The 27,109-nt window shown below is 32.5% G+C and overlaps 3 protein-coding genes across 26 annotated transcripts; all 3 read right to left on the bottom strand.

Moving 5' to 3' along the window:
* Window positions 1-980: 980 nt before the first annotated feature.
* On the bottom strand, window positions 981-2,744 carry LOC107922152 (receptor-like protein 7). Its single transcript, XM_016852034.1, has one exon. It carries the CDS (start codon window positions 2,742-2,744, stop codon window positions 981-983), a length of 1,764 nt encoding a protein of 587 aa, XP_016707523.1.
* Window positions 2,745-5,979: 3,235 nt separating this feature from the next.
* LOC107935917 (putative receptor like protein 25) lies at window positions 5,980-10,564 on the bottom strand. Of its 24 annotated transcripts, none has more exons than XR_005910181.1 (4): window positions 10,014-10,496; window positions 6,702-7,429; window positions 6,525-6,570; window positions 5,980-6,410 (listed from the first exon to the last, which is right to left on the bottom strand). XR_005910181.1 is itself a non-coding variant. In XM_041088393.1 (4 exons), exons 1-4 carry the CDS (start codon window positions 10,056-10,058, stop codon window positions 6,396-6,398), a joined length of 798 nt encoding a protein of 265 aa, XP_040944327.1. In that variant the 5' UTR covers window positions 10,059-10,496; the 3' UTR covers window positions 5,980-6,395. The 24 variants fall into 24 exon arrangements, 5 of the variants coding, with proteins under 5 accessions (XP_040944327.1, XP_040944319.1, XP_040944328.1 ...); XR_005910174.1 differs by having other exon boundaries at window positions 5,980-6,403; XR_005910182.1 differs by having other exon boundaries at window positions 6,548-6,570.
* Window positions 10,565-21,680: 11,116 nt separating this feature from the next.
* On the bottom strand, window positions 21,681-24,581 carry LOC107939133 (receptor-like protein 41). The gene is made up of 4 exons (XM_016872412.2): window positions 24,508-24,581; window positions 23,387-24,084; window positions 22,574-22,713; window positions 21,681-22,532 (listed from the first exon to the last, which is right to left on the bottom strand). The coding sequence occupies exons 1-4, from the start codon at window positions 24,579-24,581 to the stop codon at window positions 21,681-21,683; spliced, it is 1,764 nt and encodes a 587-aa protein (XP_016727901.2).
* Window positions 24,582-27,109: the final 2,528 nt, after the last annotated feature.

Here is a 27,109-nt window from a genome sequence, read left to right as displayed (position 1 = left end):
TTCAAGGGCTATATCCAGCTCTTGCTGACATAAGACATCCAGGATCTCACACTGCCACATACCAAAATTATTGGTACCGTCAAATTTCTCTACTTCAAATTTTGCATTTGTCACAGTAGTCCTTGCTGATGACGATGCTGCTGCCATTTTCTCCTCAATCCCAACTACTGTATACGTGAACAGTACCGTATACGTGAATAGTTCCGTATACGTAAATAGTACCGTATACGTGAATAGTGCCGTATACGTGAATAGTACCATAAACGGTCGTATTCCCCAAGTACGAACCTGGCTCTGGTACCAATTGTTGCGCGGAAGCGTGTGAGAGAGTAAAATTATTGTACTGAAAAATCACACTAAGTTCAATTCCCAGGAAAGAGAGGTGGATCACGAGGATCGCTTACATACCAGATCTTTCCTAGCCAGAATATCCCTCTATCGTAATTTAATAGCACAATAAATCACTACAATGACACTTGCAAAATATGCAGAACAAAAATAAAGAACACTAGAATTTTAACGAGGTTCAGCAAATTTTGCCTACGTCCTCGGGCACTACCAAATATATTTCACTCCAAAAATACAAGTGAAAGTTTACAAATAGGGAGAGAGAACAATTGCCTTAAGTAGAGAATGGCAAGTGTGGGATGAAGAAAGTAAGAAATGGTTAGGCCTATTTATAGTTGAGGTTCAAGGATCAACTTGCAATGTCCCTATACAATTAGGGACCAAAATTGCAATTATCCCATGCCAACTTTTAACCCAACTTGCCAACCAATTTTACTTTCTACTTTCGGTGCCCACCCTTTTTGACTTTTCAAACAATGGGTGGGTTCCAATAGTTGGTCCAAAGACGAGAGATGGTTATTAGCAAGAAACAGATAATGCAAACGTTTCTTCCACACCCAGTTTGGTATTGCACCACTTATTTTGTTATTTGAAAGGTCGAGTTCTTCTAAATTTTCTTGACTCTTTAAGAACTATGGAAACGCACTTATGTTACAGAATCTCAGATTCAATTCCCTCAACATCGGGAAAGAGAAGTTTGCATCAGTTAAGGGAAGCTGATTTGGAAAATCAATCACATTGAAAGAAAGGTCTAATGATGAAAGAGTGCTCTTCCACAACCAATTAGGCACAACACCATGGATATGATTGTCAGAAAGATCCAGAGAAATCAATTTGTCTTGTCTTTTAATGACTTCTGGAAATTCAGTAAGGTTGCATAAACTTAGGCTTAGGCTCTCTAATTGGGGAAAAGTAAGACTTCTGTTGTTGCCTTCAATTAGCAAGCTTACGTTGAATAGGTCGAGACCCTTTAAGTTCTTGAGTTGGACAAACATGTCAAGCTTCATGGAACTGAAGCTATTGCTTTCGATATAAAGTCGTTCAAGACTTGGAAGTTGAAGGATTAAGTTTGGGATTGGTCCTGTTAAATAATTATTTCCTATACTTAATTCTTGAATCAAAGAAGAAGATGCATTGGGGAACTCATCGATTTTCCCAACCAATTGATTGTCTCCAAGATGCAAGGTCTTCAACGATGGAAGAGTAAATAAAGAAGAATGTATTGATCCAGAAAGCTTGTTACCGCCTAGATCTAGGTTGACCAGGTGACTAAGATTTGCAATTGAGGATGGAATGGGTCCAAAAAAATTGCAATCATCAAGCTCTAAATTTGTCAGGAACTTAAGATTTCCAATTGATTCAGGTAGTTTTCCACTGAAATTTGTATAAGAAAGCGACAAACTCTGTAAAGAATTATTTGATGAAAATTCTGGCAACTGACCATTGAGAAATTCATTGATTGAAATGTCAATGCTTTGAATTTTTGGCGATAAGAAAATTTCAGATGGAAAATGGCCACTCAAATTGCAATCCATTAAACTGAGAAAAACCAAACGAGAGGAAATTTCCAAGAAATTGGGAGGTAAATAAGAGATTGGGTTCTCATCAAAGATAAGTTTGGAAAGAAAAGAGAGTCTTGAGAGTGAAGAACATAATGGACCTTTCAAACCACAGTTTGACAGACTCAACACATGCAGATTGGAAAGTACTAAAGATGCGGTTGTACACCATTTAGTACTTTGAGTTGAAATGTCAACACTATCCAAATAAAGCTCCGTGAGAAACCTCAAATTCTTGATTAATGTCTTGAAGTTTGGTTTCTCTAATTTAAGAGGTCGTTCAAGTTCGTAAGGCAATAGATCATAGCCATTATATGGGTTAAGAATGGTGTAGTATCTCAGATAACAAGAATCTTGATTGGATAGATCAAGAGAGACTAACCTTGCTAAGTATGAGATGTCCACTGGAATTTGGCCATAGAAACATGAGCTTGAAAGATTGAGATGGGTTAGATTTTGGAGTTTGTCAAACCCATAAGAATGCAAAGTGGTATTAAAGTTGTTTCCAGCAAGGTTCAAGTGTTGAAGATAATGGAGATTGAAAATGGAGTGAAAACTACCGGAAAGGTTTCTGTTACTAAGATCAAGTTCAATGACATGACCAAGAGCATCACAAGTGACTCCTTCCCAAGAGCAACAATGAGTGTTGAGATCCCAAAGCTCAAATTTAGAAGAGAAAGTAAAATTAGGGGCATAGTAAAGATGATGTTGCAATTGCAGCAGATAAGCTCGCTGGTCATCAAGGCATTGCTTAGGGAGATGAGATTGAGAAAGAGAGGATGAGAAGAGAAAGAAGAAAGGTAGAAAAAGTGAAACAAGGAAATGAAGAGTCTTCATATTGGTTGGGTATGAAGGAGGATTGTGTTTGGCATACAACTTATTTATACACAAATGTGTAGTTTCCATAGAACAATATATATGAGTAAGGTAGGGAATGAAAGTGGTTGGCATAGCATGTAATTTCTAAGTCATTTTGCCTAATCAAGACTCCATCAAAATACTGTTCCACCACTTTAGTTAAGTCTTTTTGGTCAATTTTTTTTTCCAACATATTAAAGCAACGGATAATTTTTTTATTATTATTTAAAGCATAAATTATTTATTGTTAGTAATAGAAATAGGTTATTAAATTCACACTTAATTTGCCTTATGTCTCTCTTTTTTGTTAATTTTAATTTTGAAGAATGAGATATTAATATTTTATTCATCTCATTTTTTCTTATTAATGCCAAGGTTTTAGTTTTCTTGCCCACTCCTTACTCTCTATATATAATCGTCTAAATCTAAGTCATTAAAAAAGACTAATTTATAGCAATTATAATGTACTTTAAACCCATAGAATGAGCAAAGATGATAATTCAACCGATATTTTGAGTTTATATTATATATTTTAGGTGTTGAATTTTTAGAAAAAAAAATTGATGTTACAAATAATGTACTTTAAATTATTTTAAACTCGGGTAAATTTTATCATTTTTTATATTATATATAATTATTTCTACATCATTTAATTTTTTTAAATAAAAAAATTACAATTTAATTTTTTAAATAAGATTTTTTATGGCACCAAACACATAAAAATTTAACTTATAATTTGAAATCAATTTGTTAATGAGTATCGAATTTGTAAATATATTATAATTTATCAAAGAGTTAATTCACTTTACATCTCAAAATTATACATCGAATTTTAAATCACAATGGTTTAAATTAAAATTTTTAATATCTTTAATTTTGGTGTACATGCTCCTTTGGTCCCTGTCAATTTTAAAATTTAACAAATTAATCTCTCTCAACAAAAATTACAAAATAATTTAAAAATAATTTTTAAAATATTCATAAAAATTCCAAATTTTATATTTTTTAAAAACTATAATAAATTTTATTATTATTTTGCATTGCTTGGGGAGATGAGATTAAGAAAGAGAGAATGAGAAGAGAAAGAACAAAGGTAGAAAAAGTGAAACAAGGGAATGAAGAGTCTTCATGTTGGTTGGGTATGGAGGAGGATTGTTTTCATGCAACATTTTTATACATAAAATTGTAGTTTACATACAACATTATTATTTTATTTAATAATTAATTCCAATATTCAAATCATTATTTACATTAAGTTGTTAATATGTTTTATTGGGAAGAAACATATTTAAATTTTTACTTTGAAGCTTCCTTAAAGTTAATTAAAATGAAAGAAATGGAGACCATTCTTTTTTTCTCCATCTTTATTCTATATGAAAAATATTCCAAGGTTCTGATCTTTTCCCCCTGAATAATGGATTAGATTATAAATCAATATCTAAATTTTAAAATATTTCAATTAAGTCCTTAATTTATCAATAATTGTCTAACTTAAAATTTTTTAATATATATATATATTATTTTGGACTAACAAAGAAAATGATAATATGAGATTTTATTAGCCTTAGTTTTAATTTTTTGGTATGCCACGAGTTTTAAAGTTACTTCATACCCAAAGGAAAGATCAAATCATGACCCATAGATTAAGGTAAAAAAGATCCTTACCATCTCCGCTTACTTTAATAATTAAAACTAAAACTAATTTGGATACCATAAATTCAAAGATTAATATTTACATCTATTCCAAATTCATTATAAATAATAATTAAAATATTTAAATCTAAATATTAGTATTCATTACCATCCAAGGACAAACATTAAAAAAGACGGGGAAAGTAATTCCGGGCATCTTTTCGGTCTTCAAGATTCAAAGGTTATGATTTCCCTCAACTTTCTCAACATATTAAAATTAATCTCGAATCGCATTAACGACATGTGATTCTTGCTGATGTCTCATCGGGTTTCCCTTAATATGGTGTAGCGCTACCAAACAATATGTTTCTAACAAAACATCTCGACATCTAAACTTCCAAACCTGGTCAAGACTATCCAAAATGCCCCATAGTTTTGAATTATGAGATTTTATTGTCCTTTTAGTCATATTAATTCCAATATTTTCGTCATTTTGCTTCATCTTTATTCTATATGATTAATATTTTAGTGTTGCAATTTATTTACCCCAAACTATGAGTTGGATTTAAATTTGTATCTAAACTTTAAACTATTCTAGTTAACTATTATTAATGTTTTAATTTAAAATTTTTTTAAAAATTTTTAATTTTGGACTGGTAAAGAAAATGATAAGATAAGATATTATTAGACTTAGTCTTAGCCTTTGGCATCGCATGCAAATGCCTAAATCTTTTTGTCTCTTCATTGCGGCATGAAAACAATGTTTACCAAGTTTGTTAGGTCGTTGAGATTGATTGATGGTAAAAAAAAGTAGTGGAAATTTTGATGATACAATGTTTACAATTCTTCTCTTCTTAGCAATTTCTTTATTCATACTTCTTTAGTTTTAATTGAAATTATGAAAAGACAAATGAGATTCACGAGATATCGTATATTATTAGCAACTTTTTAATTCTTTGAAAAAATTAATTCCAATTCCAAAAGGTTTTTTATTTTATTTTTTTATTTCAAAATTTACCAAACCAATTGAAACCCAATGAGATTAAAGAATATATAATTATTTAAATCTAAAATATGAATTTCTTTTTTTTATTAGATCAAAACACGGCTAATTTTTATTTTTTGTGGTCTCCACAAATGGCCAGCTACCTGCACAAGGACACTGGCAAATAACCGCCTGCAGCAGTACATTCCTCGGCACCATTCCGCACAGCCATGGCACCGCAGCTCTATGAGGAGCACATACTCCTCCTCTCCAAGCTCCTATATAGCAGGATCCAATAAAAATACAAAAGGAGGTTAGCACCGCCGCCGCCAGATTTGCCCATATGTTTAGAGAATTCATCAGTTATCACGCCGTAATCAATGAAATTCATAAGCCCAATAACAAGGGTGATTCCATTACCATTTTTCTGTTATTAGTATTTTTCTTAGTATTGTAGCATACCAATTCTTCCCTGCATCTGTGAAACTAGTTTAATCCTCTGTTTCATTGGATAAATTTCGCTAAAAAGTATGTGTACATTGTAATAATAGGGTGAGATATTGTTAGCCTATGGCCAACATTGGAAAGCATACCAGATTGTAAAACGTAATTTCTTTCATTATATTTTAATTATTCTTTTTATCGTATTATTACAGACAAAGTTTAATTGAACAGCAATTTTTTGAAGGAATAAAACTATCATTTAAAGGATAAATAGACTAGTATAAAAACAAATGTCAGGCTAAACTAAAACCCGGACCAACAGGTCTACCCTTTACACCCGGACCTAAAGCCCAACACATGATTGATAAAATATAAAGCTAATGTCTCTTTGGAAGAGCAACCGATGGGAGTTGCAGTATCTGCGTCTCTTTACACAATCAGTCCAATGTCCATCAGATATGGCTTTCATCAGCATCATGCCATCAAATCTCCTCAGCTGTTAAGATCATTGTTAGGATCATTGCCTAGATTCTTCATGTACCTCATAACTGTTCATTCCATGTCTTGGATCAAGTACCTATGCACTTCAACAAGGTAAATTTGACATTGCCACTAGAACAAATACAATATGATATGATAGTGAACTTTGTCAATATATATTAAGAGAAAAAATGCTTGTAGTCATAAGAAACTATTACCATTTTTTTCAAAGATAACGTACCTCCTGACTGGACATTCCATGTCCTGCATTGTTAAATGGTAACATAAAATTACAATAGAATCTGGAAAATGAATGTCAATGCTACAAGTACGATATGATAGAGAAATTTATTTTTCAACAACTATCTTTTCAAATTAGAAAGACTAATGCTTACCAGCTAATTTTGAAACAATAATTCTGATGGACTCACCTACATCTTCTTCTATTTCTTTTCCCACACTTTTTGAACTCGTCAACCCATTTGTTTCCCAACTCATTCAGTACTGTATATCCAATACATAACCCAATGACCAATCCACTAGCATAACCTATCAACGCAATTTTCCAAGTAGACATAGCATATAACAATGAATCTTCATCTTCCCCTGGAGGTGGTGGCATTGGAAGACCAACTTCATTGCATTTCCTTGACAGAGGCAGCCCACACAATTTTGGGTTCCCACGGTAGGAATCATTTGTAAATGTAATGAATTGGTTGCTTTGTGGTATGCTCCCTTCAAGTTGGTTGTATGACAAGTTCAATGCTGCCAGGAAAGTTAGACTTGTAAGTTGTGGAGGAATCTTCCCTGACAGCTTGTTTCTTGAGAGATCCAAAGATTCGAGGTCTTTTAGATTTTGAAGTGATAGTTGGATTTCACTAGAGAAGCCATTGTTGGATAAGTTCATCACTCTGAGTGACCGCAGCATTTGTATTTCTTCTGGTATTCTCCCATGGAAACTATTGTTGGAAAGGTCAAGACAAGTAAGAATTGCCAAGACTTTTTGGTAAAACATTTCAATCCCTTTGTTAACAATTGTCACAGAGTCTTGATAATAATTCTCTCCGATATAATCCAGCTTAGCTTTTTCGTCATTAGTCATCTTCGCCATTGCCTTCAAACTCTGCAAAAATTTAGTGGACAAGTCACCTGAAAAATTGTTGGAAGCAATGTCCAATACCGTAGCTTTGGAAATCCATGTTTCATGTCGAATTTTGTAATTGTGCCGTAGAATCTGTTTGCTCGCAAAACGAGAACCTTCAAGGAAGGCAGCTTCTCTAACCAAAATGGGAATGTATCATGAACCATATTATTTCCAAGGTCCAGAACTTCAAGTGCTGTGCAATTGGCTAATGATCTTGACAGCCTCCCTTCCAATTTATTCCCACCTATTTTGAGTGACCTTAGTCGAGTGGATTGAAGGAAATCAATGGATAGTTCACCAGAAAACTGGTTTGAAGCAATGTCCAATACATCCAAATTTGGGAAAACATATTTATGTTTGAAATGTTTAATTTGACCATAAAATCTGTTTTCCCGCAATATTAGAACCATCAAGTAAGTCAATTTCTCCAACCAAAAAGGGAATGTATCATTGATCATGTTGCTTCCTACATCCAAAACCATAAGTTGAGTGCATTTTGCTAATGATCTGGGCAACTTCCCTTCCAATCTATTCTCACTAACTTTCAGAAATTGCAGTTGGGTTGCTTTTGAAAATTTTGGTATCATTCCACTGAAGTTATTTCCTTGCAAACCCAACTCACTCAGAGCACTCATATTGCCCAAGCAATTTGGAATTGGGCCACTCAAATTGTTATAAGATACATCGAAAGTGCCAAGTTGACTCATATTGTCCAAGCAATTTGGAATTGAGCCACTCAAATTGTTATAAGATGCATCAAAATCGCTAAGTCGACTCATATTACATAAGCAACTTGGTATTGGGCCATTGAAATTGTTATAAGATGCATAGAAAGTGCTAAGTTGACTCATATTGCATAACCAATTTGGAATTGGGCCACTCAAATTGTTATAAGATGCGTGGAAATGGAAAGAGCCTTGTGAAAAAGTTGAACTCTGATTGGGTAAAAGTTGATCCAAAGATGAGAGAGAGTTATTTGCAAGGTACAAATAAAGCAAACGTTTCTTCCACACCCAGTTTGGTATTGCACCACTTATTTTATTATTTGAAAAGTTCGAGATATTCTAAATTTTCTTGACTCTTTAAGAACTCTGGAAATGAGCTTATGTTACAAGATTCCAGATCCAATTCCCTCAACATTGAAAAAGGAAGCTGTTTAGGAAAATCAATCACATTGAAAGAAAGGTCTACCCTTGAAAGAGTGCTCTTCCACAACCAATTAGGCACAACACCATGGATACGATTGTTAGAAAGATACAGAGAAATTAACTTGTCTTGTGTTTTGATGAACTCTGGAAACGAACTTATGTTACAGGATGTCAAATGCAATTCTGTCAACATTGGGAAAGAGAAGTTCGCATCACTCAAGGGAAGCTGTTTTGGAAAATCAATCATATTGAAAGAAAGGTCTACCCATGAAAGACTGCTCTTCCACAACCAATTCGGTACAAAACCATGGATATGGTTGTTAGAAAGATCTAGAGAACCCAACTTTTCTTGTCTTTTAATGAATTCTGGAAATTCAGTAAGGTTGCATGACGGTAAGCTTAGGCTCTCTAATTGGGGAAAAGTAAGACTTCTGTTGTCACTTTCAATTAACAAGCTTGTGTTGAACAGCGTCAGATCCCTCAAGTTATTCAGTCGGACAGACATGTCGAGCTTCATGGAACTGAAGCTATTGCCTTCAATATAAAGCCATTCAAGCCATGGAAGTTGAAAGACTGACTTCAGGATTGGTCCTATTAAATAATTTTTTCCTATACTTAATTCTTGAATCAAAGAAGAAGATGCATTGGGGAACTCATCAATTTTCCCAACCAATTGATTGTCTCCAAGATACAAGGTCTTCAACGATGGAAGAGTAAATAAAGAAGAATGTATTGATCCAGAAAGCTTGTTACCTCCTAGATATAGGTTGACCAGGTGACTAAGATTTGCAATTGAGGATGGAATGGGTCCAAAAAAGTTGCAAGAAGAAAGATGTAAAGTTTTCAGGAACTTAAGATTACCAATAGATTTAGGTAGTTTTCCACTGAAATTTGTATAAGAAAGCGACAAACTCTGTAAAGAGTTGTTTGATGAAAATTCTGGCAACTGACCATTGAGAAATTCATTGATTGAAATGTCAATGCTTTGAATTTTTGGCGATAAGAAAATTTCAGTTGGAAAATGGCCACTCAAATTGCAATCCATTAAACTGAGAAAAACCAAACGAGAGGAAATTTCCAAGAAATTGGGAGGTAAATAAGATATTGGATTCCCATCAAGGATAAGTTTGGAAAGAAAAGAGAGTCTTGAGAGTGAAGAACATAATGGACCTTTCAAACCACAGTACGACAGACTCAACGCACGCAGGTTGGAAAGTACAAGAGATGTGGTTTCACACCATTTAGCACTTTGAGTTGAAATTTTTACCCTATCCAAATAAAGCTCTGTGAGAAGCCTCAAATTCTTGATTAATGTCTTGAAGTTTGGTTTCTCTAATTTAAGACCTGGTAAATAATAATGATAACCATTTCTCCAATAGCAATCATCTTGATAAGATAGGTCAAGAGAGACTAACCTTGTTAAGTGTGAGATCTTCATTGGAATTTGGCCGTGGAAACATGAGCTTGAAAGGTTGAGATGAGTTAGATTTTGGAGTTTATCAAACCCATATGAAAACAGAGTGGTATTAAAGTTGTTTCCAGCAAGATTAAGGTGTTGAAGATGATGGAGATCGAACATGGAGTGAAAGCTGCCTGAAAGGTTTTTGTAAGTAAGATCAATGCCAACGACATGACCATAAGCATCACAAGTGACTCCTTCCCAAGAACAACAATCAGTGTTGACATCCCAGAGGTCAAATTTGGAAGAGAAAGTAAAATTAGGGGATGCTGCAATTGCAGCAGATGAGCTCTCTGCTCATCAAGGCATTGCTTAGGGAGATGAGTTTGAGGAGGTGAAAAAGACAAGACAAGAGAAAGGAAGCATGAGAAGAGGAAGAGTGAAATAAGGGAATAAAGAGTGTTCATGTTTGTTGGGTGTGAAGAAGGATTGTGCTTGGCATACAACATATTTATAGACAAATGTGTAGTTTTCATGTTTGGCATTGCAATGCCAAGCAATTTCTAAGTCTTTTTGCCCAATCAATACTGCATCAAAATAATGTTCCACCACTTTAATTAAGTCTTTTTGGTCAACCTTTTCCAACATACTAAAGCAAGGGATATAATATTATTATTTATTCTTAGTGTTAGTAATAATTTGTTAAATTCAAACTTTATTTGCCTTGCTTTTTTTTTGTCTTTTTGGTAATTTTAATTCCGAATTATGGGATTTTAATATTTTATTGGTCTTATTCTTCTTATTAATGTCAAGGTTTCAGTTTTCATACCCACTCTAAATAATCTTTTAATTTTACTTTTTTAAATCTAAATCATTAAAAAATACAAAATTATAGTAATAATTATGTTGTACATAATGATTTCTACAGTATTTATTTATTTTAAATAAAAAATTACAATTTAATCTTTAAAGTAAATTTTGTTATAACACCAAAAAAAAATTTAACTTATAATATAAAATCAATTTGTTAATAAGTATCAATTTTGTAAATATGTTATGATTTATCAAATGATTAATTCAATTTACATCTTAAAACTATACATCAAATTTTAAATTGATCCCTAAACCTCATGATGTTCTAATTAAATTTGTAACATCTTAATATCTTTAATTTAGGACCAGAAAAAATGATAGTATGAAATATTATAGGCCTTAAGTCTTAAGTTTTTATTGCACAAAAACAACGATCAAACCATTGTGTACAGGTCATGTCACATTAGAGTATATTTGGGTGAGAAATTTAGAGAAATATTTTCATTTCTATATTATTATTTAATTTTAATATTTTTTATGTTTTATATTATTAAAAATATTTATATAATTTAAAAAATTAATTATTGCTGTTACATATTTTTATATATTCATTTTTAATATATATGTTAGAATAAGCACTTAATTTCATAGAAAACGAAAAACACAACCCAATGTAAAGAAGGACTAACCTAAACCCCAAGTCAAGAAACTCCCCTCATACACCTAGTCCTACGTCCCTCACCTACACTAGGCAACTTAGCATCATTATTGGGAATTATCCATATTTATGGAAAATCAAAGATATGGGTATCAAATAATAGAAAGTCAAAGATATGGGTATCAAATATTGGAAAGTCAAAGATATGGGTATCAAATATTGGAAAGTCAAAGATATGGGTATCGAGATATTGGCATAATAAAATCTGAGATATTTGCAATATATGGTCCCTAATTGTAAAGTGACTTTGCAAGTTGATCCCTGAACCTCAACTATAAATAGGCATAACCATCTCTCATTCTGTATCTCAAACTTGCCATTCTCTACTTAAGGCATTGTTTTCTCTCTCTCTCTTTGTAAATTCTCACTTGTATTTTGGAGTGAAATATATTTGGTAGTGCCCGAGGACGTAGGCAAAATTTGCTGAACCTCGTTAAATTCTTGTGTTCTTTATTGTATTATTCTGCATGAATTGTGTGTGTGATTGTAGTGATTTATTGTGCTATTAAATTACGATTGAGGGATATTCTGGCTAGGAAAGACCTGGTACTTAAGCGATCCTTGTGATCCACCTCTCTTTCCTGGGAATTGAACTTAGTGTGATTTTTTAGTACAATAATTTTACTCTTTTACACGCTTCCGCACAACAATCATGAACAAGAATGTTCAGAATACAACTCGGAACAACATAATGAATAAAACTGTCAACATAAAATTGTCTTAGCTGAGCGATGGGCCGCCATATTAACTTGCCGTCTAATCCAATCAAAGGATAATCGTTAAAACACATCCGTCAATCATGATTTTATAATTATTTTTTAAATTTATTAAATTTCATTAACCTAATTTTTTTAGGAAATTATTTATCCATACGAAATAATTTCAAACACTAACATTTTGAAATGATGTACTCACAATTTTAAAATTTTTAATGCAAATGTGACTAGTGAAATGATTCGAGGTGAGGAAATTTGAATTTGATTAAAAGAATTGAAAAAAATTTGAATCTTGAGTCAATCGAATTAAATTATTCTAGTCAACTCGAATTATTCTAGTCAACTCGAATAAGTAATTCGAGTTTCGAGTTTGAATCGAGTTGAATTTTGTAATTTGAATAACTTAAATAATTTGAATACCAGATTGGTATAAATACTCATTTGATCCTTGTCAATTTTGAAAATTAGCAAATCGATCTCTCAACAAAAATTACAAAATAATTTCAAAATAATTTTTAAATTTCAAAATATTTATAAAAATTTCAAATTTTATATATATTTTTAAAATTGTAATATTTTTTTTGAAAAAAAAATCAAATATATATGGTTTCAAATTTATGTCATTTCACTCAACTTAATTTGAAAAAAATGTCAAATCGAGTTAGGATGATAAATAAGACTTATCAGCTCAATTAACTCGAATTTTTTTCGCTCAATTCGATCTAACATTTATAAAAATGATAAAAGATAAATGAGATGGAGATAATTTGCTGAAGGATAAAATTAAGTATCTTTTAGAATTAACATATTTTTTTCTTTGGCATGCATGCTAATTTTCTAGTCTTTTTACCCGATAATGAGTACTCTTAAATCCTAATTTATTAAATAGTATCTAACTTACAAATATGTTATGATCTACCAAAAGGTTTAATTAAATCCAACACCTCAAATTATGGGCTCAACTCTAAATTCAAGATTTGGCATACAACATTTTATACATAAATTTGTAGCTTCCATACAACATTATTTTTTTACTCAATAATTAGTTCCAATATTCCTATCATTATTTACAAAAGTAAAGCTAATATAGAAATTTTTTTAAAATATTTTAATAAAGCCCTTAAATTAATTAAAATATTTAAATTTTGGTTAAATTATGTTGTTAGTTCTTGTATTTTGGCCAAATTTATGATTTAGTTCATATAATTAAATAGTTAAAAATTAAGTCTTCTTACTTTATTTTTTAAAAAATTCAATGCAATCATTAAATTGCAAGTATTTTCTCGACTTGGAATTTTGATTAACGTATCATCATATGACGTGACATATAATTGGTAGAAATAAACATATTAAATTGACAAATTTTGACAGAAACTATTAACGACGATAATGGTTTGATTATGATTTTTAAATTGAAAAAGTAGAAAAATTGAATCTTTAACTTTTAAAGTATATGGATCAAATATCAAATTTAAACATTAAAAAATATGTTATTTTTAAAAATAAAAAATAAAAATAATTAGATATTAAATTAAAAAAATACATAAAATTGGAGTAAAATGTTTGAGAGGCATGTGGAAATATTGCAGCCTATTACCCCATTGTTGCTTTATGCAAATAATCTTTTATTGGCCAAAAAATTCTTTAAAAAATAGACTTTATGGAGGCCAAAGAAACATGAGAAATGAGTGGCAAAAGTAATTCCAATTTCCAATTATATAATGGGAAGCATTAAAAGCAAAAGTAGTGGGAAACATCCACCAAAATCAACAAACAGAAACTGGAAAATCATTGATTTCAAACCCATTTAATTTCCATGAATCTTCCCCATATATTAAAGTCATCCTAATATAACACAAACCCAAAATTATTAAAATTACAATTTTAAAATTTTTCATACTCTCTTCTTAGTTTTCATATCAATTTGTTCATGTTTCACACTTATTCTGCTTTACCAATGTCTTTTTGTTTTTCCATTTTGGAGCATGAGATTTGATTGGAATTTTTTGGGTTGTTTTCTAGTCACCATCAGCCCGACTTGAGTAGTTTGAAAGTGTGGCCGTTCAGGGCTCAAAAAGTTTCCTTTTCCAATTTTTAATGTGAAAAAAAAAATTAACTTTTTAAGTCTTCAGATTAATTGCAATAAAAAAATATAAAATAAAAAGGACTCATTTTTTTATTTATTTTATTATTAATATATATTTTTATTTTATTGTATTACATTTAATAATTTTTTAAATGAGACCTCAATTTATTGTTTCGCCTGGAGTTTCAAAAATATCAAAAACAGATCTAGTCACCATTATAAATATAGGTCAAATACAAATATATAATACCTCAAAAATAACACTATAAACTAACAATGGGGTGATTTATTAGTACAAAATTGAGTTTTTGATTATAATAATTAAAAATCAAACCCAAAACACTTCAAATATACATAAAAGATATCATGAAAAATAATAATAAATAAACAAAAGGAAACTAAAAATTCTATTTTTAAAACTTTTTAGTAGCAACTTTTTACATTATAGAGTCTGATCAAATCTGTTTTTTTATAAAATGCTTAAAACTATCCATAATTCCTCCCTAATCTATAAATAGGAGAATAATACAACTTCAGTGCACTCGAACCTACATCCTCCTATTGAAATGAAATTTTAAGTCAAATTATAAAACTAATCCCTACAATTTTGGTTTTGAATGAATTTAATTCTTTTGTCTTTTACTGAGATAGTTTGGTTGAAGTACATGATTTCTTCTCTTAGCTAAGTAATTTTCTCTCGTATTATCAGTACTTCATATTTGCTTCTTTAAATTCAAGCCAGAGTCATATCACAGCAAAGGATGATGATGATGAAGCTATTAGTCTTAATGTATGAATTATTTATTCTTAGTCTTAGCATTAAGCTTTTCAATTCACACTTAATTTGCTTTGCATCTTTATTTTTTTCTATAATTTTGAAATATGAGATTTTATTGGTCTTAGTGTTCTTATTGATGCCAATATTTTAGTCTTTCTGTCTCATCCTTATTCTATATATATATATATATATATATATATCTATGAAAATTTTCTTAAATCTAAATTATTGAAAAGACAAAATAGTAGCAATAATAACATAAAACCTTGTCGGAGTCATCACCTCGCAGAGAATGAACGGAGAATGAACTGTGTCACCACTCCTGCTGGTTAAATTAAGGAATTGTAAGGCTGTATGATCCACAGGAAAGACAACCCATGGTTGCACCTTATTCAGGTCCCATGTCTGTAACTATGACTCGACCATGATTAGTATTGGAACCCACTCATTGTTTGAAAAGTAAAAAAAGGTGGGCACGAAAGTAGAAAGTAAGATTGGTTGGCAAAATGGGTTAAAAGTTGGCATGGGATAATTACAATTTTGGTCCCTAATTGTATAGGGACATTGCAAGTTGATCCTTGAACCTCAACTATAAATAGGCCTAACCATTTCTTACTTTCTTCATCCCATAATTGCCATTCTCTACTTAAGGCATTATTCTCTCTCCCTATTTGTAAATTTCACTTGTAATTTTTGGAGTGAAATATATTTGGTAGTGCCCGAGGACGTAGGCAAAATTTGCTGAACCTCGTTAAAATTCTGGTGTTCTTTATTATTTATTTTGCATATTTTGTGAATGTGATTGTAGTGATTTACTGTGCTATTAAATTACGATAGAGGGATATTCTGGCTAGGAAAGATTTGGTATTTAAATGATCTTTGTGATCTACCTCTCTTTTCTGGGAATTGAATTTAGTGTGATTTTTCAATACAATATTTTTACTCTTTCACACGTATTGGAACCCACCATTGTTTGAAAAGTCAAATGGGGTGGGCACCGAAAGTAGAAAGTAATATTGGTTGGCAAGTTGGGTTAAAAGTTGGCATGGGATAATTGCAATTTTTGTCCCTAATTGTATAGGGACATTGCAAGTTGATCCTTGAACCTCAACTATAAATAAGCCTAACCATTTCTTACTTTCTTCATCCCATAATTGCCATTCTCTACTTAAGGCATTATTCTCTCTCTCTATTTGTAAATTTCACTTGTAATTTTTGGAGTGAAATATATTTGGTAGTGCCCGAGGACGTAGGCAAAATTTGCTGAACCTCGTTAAAATTCTGGTGTTCTTTATTATTTGTTTTGCATATTTTGTGAATGTGATTGTAGTGATTTATTGTGCTATTAAATTACGATAGAGGGATATTCTGACTAGGAAAGACTTGGTATTTAAGTGATTTTCGTGATCTACCTCTCTTTCCTGGGAATTGAACTTAGTGTGATTTTTCAGTACAATAATTTTACTCTTTCACACGCTTCCGCGCAACAATTGGTACCAGAGCCAGGTTCGTACTTGGGGAATACGACCATTTACGGTACTATTCACGTATTTGAAAATTTTATCCCTATTTGAAAATTTTAACTCCAATTTCAAAAGTTTCATTTTTCAAAGTTTATCAAACAAATTCCACCACCATGAGATTAAACAACATATAATTTTTTAAATCTAAAATATGGATTTTTTTCTTTTTTAAATCTAAAGTTAGTTCCAATTTTCTAGTGTTTTGGATTGTTTACCAACACTAAAAAGCACACCAAATTGTAATGCATCATTTATTTCATTATATTTTAATTTATTTTTACGTAGACACTGTATAGCCCAAATTATGCCCGGCCCAAAACTAAACTCTAAACCCAATTACAAAGCCCAAATCAGCCTACAACCTTAACTAATTTTCAGCCAAAAAGGAAAACCCTAGCCACCAAAATTTGTCACCACCCACACCTCCACTTGCTCCACTTGCACCTAAAAAAGAGAAAAAGGAGAAAAGACAGCAACAAATAATAATAAAATTTGTAAAAAAGGGATGGCTATAAGAAAGCCATTCGAAAATCATGAATGGGGGGGTTTGGATTCTATCTCATTCGGCTGAAAACAGAAGCCGAAAGCAATTGTAAAAAAGGGGATCCCCATTCTTGTGCACAGGCGTATTTCAGAAATAAAAGAGCAAATTTCAGAAATAAAAGAGCAAAAACAAAAGAAAAAGGTTACGTTTTTTTAATTTCTGATTTCCCTTTTTTTTCTTTTTTTCTTTTTTGATTTTGCTTTTAAGCTTCAAGAACAAGAAATAAAAAGAAGAAGGGGAGAAAACTTACCCGAACCCCTGGGTCACACCGTCGGCTGTTCCCTCCGTCGTCGGAGCCGAACCCTAAACGGGTGGAGATCCCTTCATTTTCGGGTTTTCTTGGTTCAAAAATCTTAGCCTTTATACATGGTTGAATCAGGGGCTAAACACACACCCTTGAGCATTGCCAGCCACCGATACGGTGGTGGCGCGGTGATGCAATGACGGCGGGCTCACGATTGTCGGTAGGAGAGGAGAGGGAGAGAAGCTTTAACGTTCTAGCTTTTTTTTCTTTTCTTTTATGAAATTAGGGCTGAAATAATAAAGAGAATGGGTGTTTTAAACACCAAACAAAACGGTGTCGTTGGTGGGGATGGGGATTCATGTATCCTCAATTATTGGGATATTTCCCATTTTGGTCCTTCCATTTTTTATGATTTTCAATCATTTTTTTATGTATTTTAAATTGTCCCTATAATTTGTTGCACTTTCCAATTTGGTCCTCGATGCTGCTCTGTGTTTTGAGTGGAGGGGTTTATTTCGTTTTTGGTCCCTCCACTATTTGTGCACGTTGAAATAGGTCCCTTTTTCTTTTTTATTTCAATTTCGCCCCAAGTCTTTTATTCTTGATTTGATTCGATCCTTTTTTTAATTACTTTATTATTAAAATTAATTATTCTATTATTTTTATTATTATTAGTACTATTCATGTATATATATTATTGTTACTATCACTATTATTAATCGTATTATTACTATTATTTCTTTATTTTTATTCTATATTATATTACATTATTAGTTTTAATATATATATTTTTATGTAATATTATTAATAATTATTTTTTTAAAACATTAATATTATTTTTAATACATGCATATATATTATGTGTATATTTATGTAGTTTATTAATAGTTGTTTTTAATATTATGATTATTTCTAATATGTATATATTATGTATTTACCTCTAATACTATATATTGTATATTTCTAATACTATTATGCTATTACCATTACTATTATTATTATGATCATTTATTATTATTTATCGTTATTTTAAATATATCGTTTTTATTCTTATTAATATATTATTATTGTTTTCCATCTTTTTTATTATTACTAGTATTATCATCTTGTTATTAGGTTAGTTAATTTTATATAGGTATTATTATGTTATTATACATATTCTCTCTATATTTACTTATATTATTACTTATATTATTATTGCTATTATCATTATGATTTATTACTTTATTATTATCATTATTACTGCAATTATATTATTATTATATTTTTACTCATTACTCTTTAAATACACTTATTTTATTTTCTCACGTTACATATTATTTACTTATTTATATATACACATACATATATACACTTTCATACATCATTCCAAAATTATTACTTGTATTATTACTATTATTAATATTGCTAGTATCATTACTATACTATCATTCTTTGGTTTTACATAATGATTGTTTATTTATTACTAGTTCTTTTTAATTTCGAATACTTCCTAGCTTATTCGTTATCTTCTTTTTATTCGCTTTATTCATTTATTTTTGCTCTAATCATTGCTACCGTTCACATTCGTGTTTATGTTATGCCCGTCAATACTGAAATTTTTATTTGCTCATGCATTCTCTATTATCTCGTTTTATTACGAATTTATGTTTTATCCAACCCAAAATTACTTCTTTTATGAAGGCAATGACCCGTTTTTGGAATTTCGAGAAAACCGTGCCCTAACTCACTGGGCTTCGATTTTTTTAATTTAATCCAAATAACAGAATATTCCTTTAAACCACAATATGAGTTTTGAAAAACGCTTATTCTCGGAGATACGAAGTGTTGTGCCCTAACTTACCGGGTATGACATTTCGTCACCTCGAAATAAGAATTTTTTTTTAAAAATAAAGGCAACATTCAGTGTTTGAGGATTAGAGAAAACGTGCCCTAACTTACTGGGTTTCGATTTCTCTCGTTTACTCTAAATAATCGAATACCCTTTTTATGAATTAAAATACGCAAATTTTATATAAAAGGCAAGCTCGCTCTCAAAAATCCAAGATGTCGTGTCCTAACTTACTGGATGTGACATTTCATATTTTGAGACGAGAAGATCTTTAACACTTGAGCATTTTTATAAAGAAGGATCGCATTTCAAAAGTCTTTCAAGTTTTCAATCTTCGACACTAAGACACTAATTAATCAACTAGGTACCAATTTTGGGCGTAGCGAGGGTGCTAACCCTTCCTCGTGCGTAACCGACTCCCGAACTCATTTTCTGATTTTCGTAGACCAAAAAAAAATTATCGTTTTAGTAAATCTTAACTTTTATTAAAATGATTAATTTAAGGTGATCCGATCACACCTCATCAAAAAGGATTGGTGGCGACTCCCATTTTTCATTTTCATTTCCAAAACTTAAGTCGATTCCCGTTTTCCAAAAAAATGGTTACGATAGACACCAAACTTCATCGGGATACAAATCAACATTTTGTGGTAAATTCAATTTAACTCAATTTTATTTGTAGCAAAGCTTCTAACCGGGGGCTCTTTTTCCACCATTTTTCTTCAACACTGTCGGCTCCCAGCTCTCTGGAGGCATCCTCCATCACTAACCATTCTTCACTCACCTTCATCATTGCCACCACCAACCACATCAGCCTCAACATCTCAGTCACCTCTCTCACCTCTAACCCATACCAACATTTTTAGGGTACAAAATTGTGCTCCAAGACACAAGCATAGTGACACCTGAGAATCATCCAATTCATCTTCATGGATACGATTTCTATATCATTGCACAAGGTTTCGGGAACTTCGATCCTAAAAAGAATACTTCTAAATTCAACCCTGTTGATCCACCTGTGAGGAACACTGTTGGAGTGCCTTTGGTTAACATTGGAAAACATACTAGATTGTAACACATAATTTCTTTCATTATATTTTAATTATTATTATCATATTATTCAATACAAAGTTTAATTGAATGGTAATTTTTAACGTAATAAGACTGTCATTGAAAGGATAAATAGACTAATATAAAAACAAGTGTCAGGCTGCACTAAAACCCAGACCAACAGGTCCACCCTTTACACCCGGACCTAAAGCCTAACATGTGATTGAAAAATGCTTGTAGCCATAAGAAACTAATTACCATTTTCTTCAAAGATAACGTACCTCCTGACTCGACATTCCTCCTGACTAGACATTCCATGTCCTGCATTGCAAAATGATACATAAAATTACAATAGAATCTGGAAAATGAATTTCAATGCTACAAGTACGATATGATAGAAAAATTATTTTTCAACAACTATCTTTTCAAATTAGAAAGACTAATGCTTACCAGCTAATTTTGAAAAAAGAATTCTGATGGAGTCACCTACATCTTCTTCTATTCCTTTTCCCACACTTTTTGAACTTCTCAACCCATTTGTTTCCCAACTCATTCAGCACTGTATATCTAATAAATAGCCCAACCAGAAATCCATTAGCATAACCTATCAACTCAATTTTCCAAGTAGACATAGCATATAACCATGAATCTTCATCTTCCCCTGGAGGTGGTGCATTCGAAGATCAACTTCATTGCATTTCATTGACAGAGGCAGCCGGCCCACACAATTTTGGGTTCCCACGGTAGGAATCATTTGTAAATGTAATGAATTGGTTGCTTTGTAGTATGTTTCCTTCAAGTTGGTTGTATGACAAGTTCAATGCTGCCAGGAAAGTTAGACTTGTAAGCTGTGGAGGAATCTTCCCTGACTGCTGGTTTCTTGAGAGATCCAAAATTCAAGGTCTTTTAGATTTTGAAGTGCTAATGAGATTTCACCAGAGAAGCCATTGTTGGATAAGTTCATCACTCTGAGTGACCTCAGCATTTGTATCTCTTCTGGTATTCTCCCATGGAAACTATTGTTTTAAAGGTCAAGACAAGTAAGAATTGTCAAGACCTTTTGGTAGAACATTTCAATCCCTTTGTTAACAATTGTCACAGAGTCTTGATAATAGTCCTCCCCAATATAAACAAGCTTAGCTTTATCTTCATTTGTTAAATGCATTATTTCCTTCAAACTTTGCAAAAACTCAATGGACAAGTCACCTGAAAAATGATTGGAACCAATGTCCAATATGCGTAGCTCTAGAAACCCATGTTCCGTGTCGATTTTTGAAATTGTGCCGTAGAATCTGTTTACTCGCAAAACGAGAACCTTCAAGGAAGGAAGCTTCTCTAGCCAAAATGGGAATGTATCATGAACCATATTATTTCCAAGGTCTAGATAACCTCAAGTGCTGTGCAATTGGCTAATGATCTCGACAGCTTCCTTTCCAATTTATTCCCACCTATTTTGAGTGACCTTAGTTGAGTGGCATGAAGGAAATCAATGGATAGTTCACCAGAAAACTGGTTTGAAGCAATGTCCAATGCATCCAAAGTTGGGAAAACAGATTTATGTTTCAAATGTTTAATTTGACCATAAAATCTGTTTTCTCGCAATATTAGAACCATCAAGTAAGTCAATTTCTCCAACCAAAAAGGGAATGTATCATTGATCATGTTGCTTCCTACATCCAAAACCATAAGTTGAGTGCATTTTGCTAATGATCTGGGCAACTTCCCTACCAATCTATTCTCACTAACTTTGAGAAACTGCAGTTGGGTTGCTTTTAAAAATTTTGGTAACATTCCACTGAAGTTATTTCTTTGCAAACCCAACCAACTCAGAGCACTCATATTGCCCAAGCAATTTGGAATTGGGCCATTGAAATTGTTATAAGATGCATCAAAACTGTCAAGTTGACTCATATTGCATAACCAATTTGGAATTGGGCCACTCAAATTGTTATAAGATGCGACGAAATACAAGGAGTCCTGTGAAGAAATTGAACTCTGATTGGGTAAAAGTTGATCCAAAGTTGAGAGATGGTTATTAGCAAGAAGCAGATATCGCAAACTTTTCTTCCACACCCAGTTTGGTATTGCACCACTTATTTTATTATTTGAAAGTTTGAGATATTCTAAATTTTCTTGACTCTTTAAGAACTCCGGAAATGAGCTTATGTTACAAGATTCCAGATACAATTTCCTCAACAATGAAAAAGAGAAGTTTAAATCACTTAAGGGAAGCTGTTTTGGAAAATCAATATCACATTGAAAGAAAGGTTTACCCTTGAAAGGTTGCTCTTCCACAACCAATTAGGCACAACACCATGGATATGATTGTTAGAAAGATCTAAGTCAACCAACTTGTCTTGTATTTTGATGAAATCTGGAAACGCACTTATGTTACATGATCTCAAATTCAATTCTGTCAACATTGGAAATGTGTTTGCATCATTTAAGAGAAGCTGTTTTGGAAAATCAATCATATAGAAAGAAAGGTCTGCCCATGAAAGATTGCTCTTCCACAACCAATTGGGCACAAAACCATGGATATGGTTGTTAGAAAGATCTAACTCAACCAACTTGTCTTGTCTTTTAATGAATTCTGGAAATTCAGTAAGGTTGCACAACCTTAAGCTTAGTCTCTCTAATTGGGGAAAAGTAAGACTTCTGTTGTCGCTTTCAATTAACAAGATTGTGTTGAACAACGTCAGATCCCTCAAGTTATTCAGTCAGACAGACGTGTCAAGCTTCATAAAACTAAAGCTATTTCCTTCAATATAAAGCCATTCAAGCCATGGAAGTTGAAGGACTGACTTTGGGATTAGTCCTGTTAAATAATTATTGCCTATATATAATTCTTCAATAAAAGAAGAAGATGCATTAGGGAAGTCATTGATTTTCCCAACCAATTGATTTTCTCCAAGATACAGGGTCTTTAATGATGGAAGAGTGAATAAAGAAGAATGTATTGATCCAGAAAGCATGTTCCGTCCTAGCTCTAGGTTGACCAGGTGACTAAGATTTGCAATTGACGAGAATGGGTCCAAAAAAATTACAACCATAAAGATCTAAATCTGTCAAGAACTTAAGATTACCAATCGGTTCAGGTAGTTTTCCACTGAAATTTGTAAAATAAAGCAACAAACTCTGTAAAGCATTGTTTGCTGGAAATTCTGGCAACTGACCCATAAGTTGGTCATTGCCTGAAATGTCAATGCTTTGAATTTTTGGCAATAAGTGAATTCCGGTTGGAAAATGCCCATTCAAATTGCAAGCAATTAAACTGAGAGAAACCAAACGCGAGGAATTTACCAAGAAATTGGGAGGTAAATAAGAGATTGGGTTCCCATCAAGGATAAGTTTGGAAAGAAAAGAGAGTCTTGAGAGTGAAGAACATAATGGACCTTTCATACCACAGTTTGACAAACTCAACACAAGCAGGTTGGAAAGTACAAGAGATGTGGTTTCGCACCATTTAGCACTTTGAGTTGAAATGTCCACACCATCCAAATAAAGCTCTGTGAGAAACCTCAAATTCTTGATTAATGTCTTGAAGTTTGGTTTCTCTAATTTAAGTGGTTGTTCAAGTTCAGGATGTAGTTCATAATAGTTGTACCGGCCATAATATGGGTCGAGAATGGTGTAGTATCGCAGATAACAAGAACCTTGATTAGATAGATCAAGAGAGACTAACCTCGTTAAGTATGAGATCTCCACTGGAATTTGGCCATGGAAACGTGTTGGGTTTTTGAGTGCACTTACACCGGGTAAAGTAAGAGTTTCAAACAGAGCTCTAACAGCAACGTATTATACCCGGGTAAAGTATGAAGGAAAAATGCTTGAAGTTCAAGCTTTTATCTATTGTTGGGAATTTTTGAAGGAAGAGCAGAGCAGAGGAAGAAATACAGGACAGAACAAGGCAGTATTTTTACTTGCTCACAAATGTGCAGCAAGGGAGCTATGGCTTCAGCTCATTTTGCTTAATTTTTTCAATAAGAAAAATAAAACACATTACCAAATACTACCTACTCCCACTTAGTAGCCTAGGGACTTGCTAAACATTACTTGTACACATCAATAAGTTGAATTATCAGCTCAATCATCACCTAAACCTATCAAAACATCAATAACTAAGTTCATTTTCAACCAAACTAAACTAAATTACAGCTACAACAGTCAACATGTTGCTGCAGCATGCAGCATGCAGCATGCATACAAGCCGTATGCACTCAACAAAAACATAATAGCAGCATGGATGGCCAATTTCCAACACTCCTCCTTGGACTCCATGCTGCAAATGTCATTCATTCATCAAGTTTTTGAACTTGGCAGTCCTTAGATGCTTTGGCAGTCCTTAGATGCTTTCTTTCAAGCTGACCCTGCACAAGCACTTCATTTTCAACCTTGGCAAATGGAGTCTTCTCCTTCACAGCCTTGGCTGACAACACATCTTGCCTTGTTCCCTATTACAGTCCTGCTTCTTCTTGCATAAACAGCTTGCAAGTATAGTTTGCTTGCCTTCAGTCTGCCATTTTTGGCTTGCACCCACTCGGGCTTGCATTTTGCTGCTCGCAACTATACACCTTTGACAGGCTCGCTTTTTTGCTTACTGTCTTCAACAGGTGTCTTCAACTTTGCTGCTTGCAACCATACACCTTTGACAGGCTCGCACTTTGGCTTACTGTCTTCAGTTGGTGTCTTCAATAGGCTCACAACTATCACTTCTTGCTAAGCTTGCAGCTTTGACATCTTGCTAAGCTTGCAGCTTGCACATTGGAAAGCTCACATTCTTTCCTTGAAACTCCTCCTTCAGTCTATCCCATGCCTGTTTTGGTGTCTTCATTTTAACCACCCATATGTGATAGCCTTCTCCATTGAAGACTGGTGGTGCAGCTGGTGAGAAGCCTGATGAAGCCATCTGATTTTGGTTTTAACTACAACAGGTCCCTTAAGAATACAGCTCTAGATACCAATTGTTGGGTTTTTGAGTGCACTTACACCGGGTAAAGTAAGAGTTTCAAATAGAGCTCTAACAGCAACGTATTATACCCGGGTAAAGTATGAAGGAAAAATACTTAAAGTTCAAGCTTTTATCTATTGTTGGGGATTTTTGAAGGAAGAGCAGAGCAGAGGAAGAAATACAAGACAGAACAAGGCAGTATTTTTACTTGCTCACAAATGTGCAGCAAGGGAGCTATGGCTTCAGCTCATTTTGCTCAATTTTTTCAATAAGAAAAACAAAACACATTACCAAATACTACCTACTCCCACTTAGTAGCCTAGGGACTTGCTAAGCATTACTTGTACACATCAATAAGCTGAATTATCAGCTCAATCATCACCTAAACCTATCAAAACATCAATAACTAAGTTCATTTTCAACCAAACTAAACTAAATTGCAGCTACAACAGTCAACATGTTGCTGCAGCATGCAGCATGCATACAAGCCGTATGCACTCAACAAAAACATAACAGCAGCATGGATGGCCAATTTCCAACAAAACGTGAGCTTGAAAGATTGAGATGGGTTAGATTTTGGAGTTTGTGAAACCCATAAGAAAGCAAAGTGGTATTAAAGTTGTTTCTAGCAAAATTCAAGCGTTGAAGATGACGTAGACGGAAAATGGAGTGAAAACTACCGGAAAGGTTTTTGTTACTAAGATCAATGCCAACGACATGACCAAGAGCATCACAAGTGACCCCTTTCCAGGAGCAACAATGAGTGTTGGGATCCCAAAGCTCAAATTTGGAAGAGAAATTAAATTGAGGGGCATAGTAAAGATGATGTTGCAATAGCAGCAGAGTAGATCTCTGGTCATCAAGGCATGGCATTGGGAGATGAGTTTGAGGAAGTAAAAAAGACAAGAGAAGAGGAAGGAAGCATGAGAAGAGAGAGTGAAATAAGCGAATGAAGAGTGTTCATGTTGGGTGGGTGTGAGGGAGGATTGTGTTTGGCATACAACTTATTTATACACAAATGTGTAGTTTCCATAGAACAACGTTTACGAGTGATTGCCATTGCATGCAATTTCCAAGTCTTTTTGGTCAATTTTAGTGAAGTCTTTTTGGTCAATTTTTTCCAACAAATTAAAGCAAGGGATAATAATTATTATTTAAAGCAGATAGTCATAAAGCATAAATTATTTATTGTTAGTATTAGAAATAAGTAGTTAAATTTACACTTAATTTGCCTTACGCTTTTCTTTTTTGTTAATTTTAAATTTGAAGAATGAGATTTTAATATTTTATTCATCTCATTTTTCTTATTGATAAAGTAAATTTTAATATGGATGTTACAAATATTTGAACTTTAAATTATTTTAAACTCAGGTAAATTTTATCAATTTTTATGTTCTATATAATTATTTCTACATCATTTAATTTTTTAAATAAAAATATTACAATTTAATTTTTTTAAGTAAATTTTGTTATGGTACAAAAAAATAAAATTTAACTTATAATATAAAATCACTTTGTTAATGAGTATCGAACTTGTAAATATGTTATGATTTATCAAAGGATTAATTCACCTTATATCTCAAAACTATACATCGAATTTTAAATTGATCCCTGAACTTCACGATGTTCTAATTAAATTCGTAAGTTTTAAATTGGAATGTTTAATACATTTAATTTTGGACCAGAAAAAATGATAGTTTAAAATATTATAGGACTTTTAAGTCTTTAAGTTTTTGGCATTGCATGCAAATATCTAAGTTTTTATTGCACAAAAACAACGTCCAACCATTGTGTACGAGTCAAGTCACATTAGAGATTGATGGACACAATGAGTGGAAATTTTGATAATAGAAGATAT

Source organism: Gossypium hirsutum, chromosome A02, assembly GCF_007990345.1.
Source record: "Gossypium hirsutum isolate 1008001.06 chromosome A02, Gossypium_hirsutum_v2.1, whole genome shotgun sequence".
NCBI classification, from domain to species: Eukaryota; Viridiplantae; Streptophyta; class Magnoliopsida; order Malvales; family Malvaceae; genus Gossypium; species Gossypium hirsutum.
The sequence above is the reverse complement of the archived record's forward strand: the minus strand, read 5'-3'. Positions and strand labels throughout refer to the sequence as shown.

What these genes read in the sequence shown, in the direction of transcription:
- LOC107922152 (XM_016852034.1), bottom strand. Translation starts at nt 2,744, where the DNA reads ATGAAGACTCTTCATTTCCTTGTTTCACTTTTTCTACCTTTCTTCTTT.
- LOC107939133 (XM_016872412.2), bottom strand. Translation starts at nt 24,581, where the DNA reads ATGGAGTCCAAGGAGGAGTGTTGGAAATTGGCCATCCATGCTGCTATT. An exon ending in AAAACTACCTGAACCGATTG is followed by an intron (nt 22,714 to 23,386) that starts GTAATCTTAAGT and finishes CAATGTTGACAG; the next exon opens with AATTGAATTTGAGATCATGT. An exon ending in GGAAGAGCAACCTTTCAAGG is followed by an intron (nt 22,533 to 22,573) that starts GTAAACCTTTCT and finishes TTTCCAAAACAG; the next exon opens with CTTCCCTTAAGTGATTTAAA.
- LOC107935917 (XM_041088385.1), bottom strand. Translation starts at nt 10,058, where the DNA reads ATGTTTCCACGGCCAAATTCCAATGAAGATCTCACACTTAACAAG. An exon ending in AGAAATAGAAGAAGATGTAG is followed by an intron (nt 6,571 to 6,737) that starts GTGAGTCCATCA and finishes TTAACAATGCAG; the next exon opens with GACATGGAATGTCCAGTCAG. An exon ending in CGTTATCTTTGAAAAAAATG is followed by an intron (nt 6,404 to 6,524) that starts GTAATAGTTTCT and finishes TGAAGTGCATAG; the next exon opens with GTACTTGATCCAAGACATGG.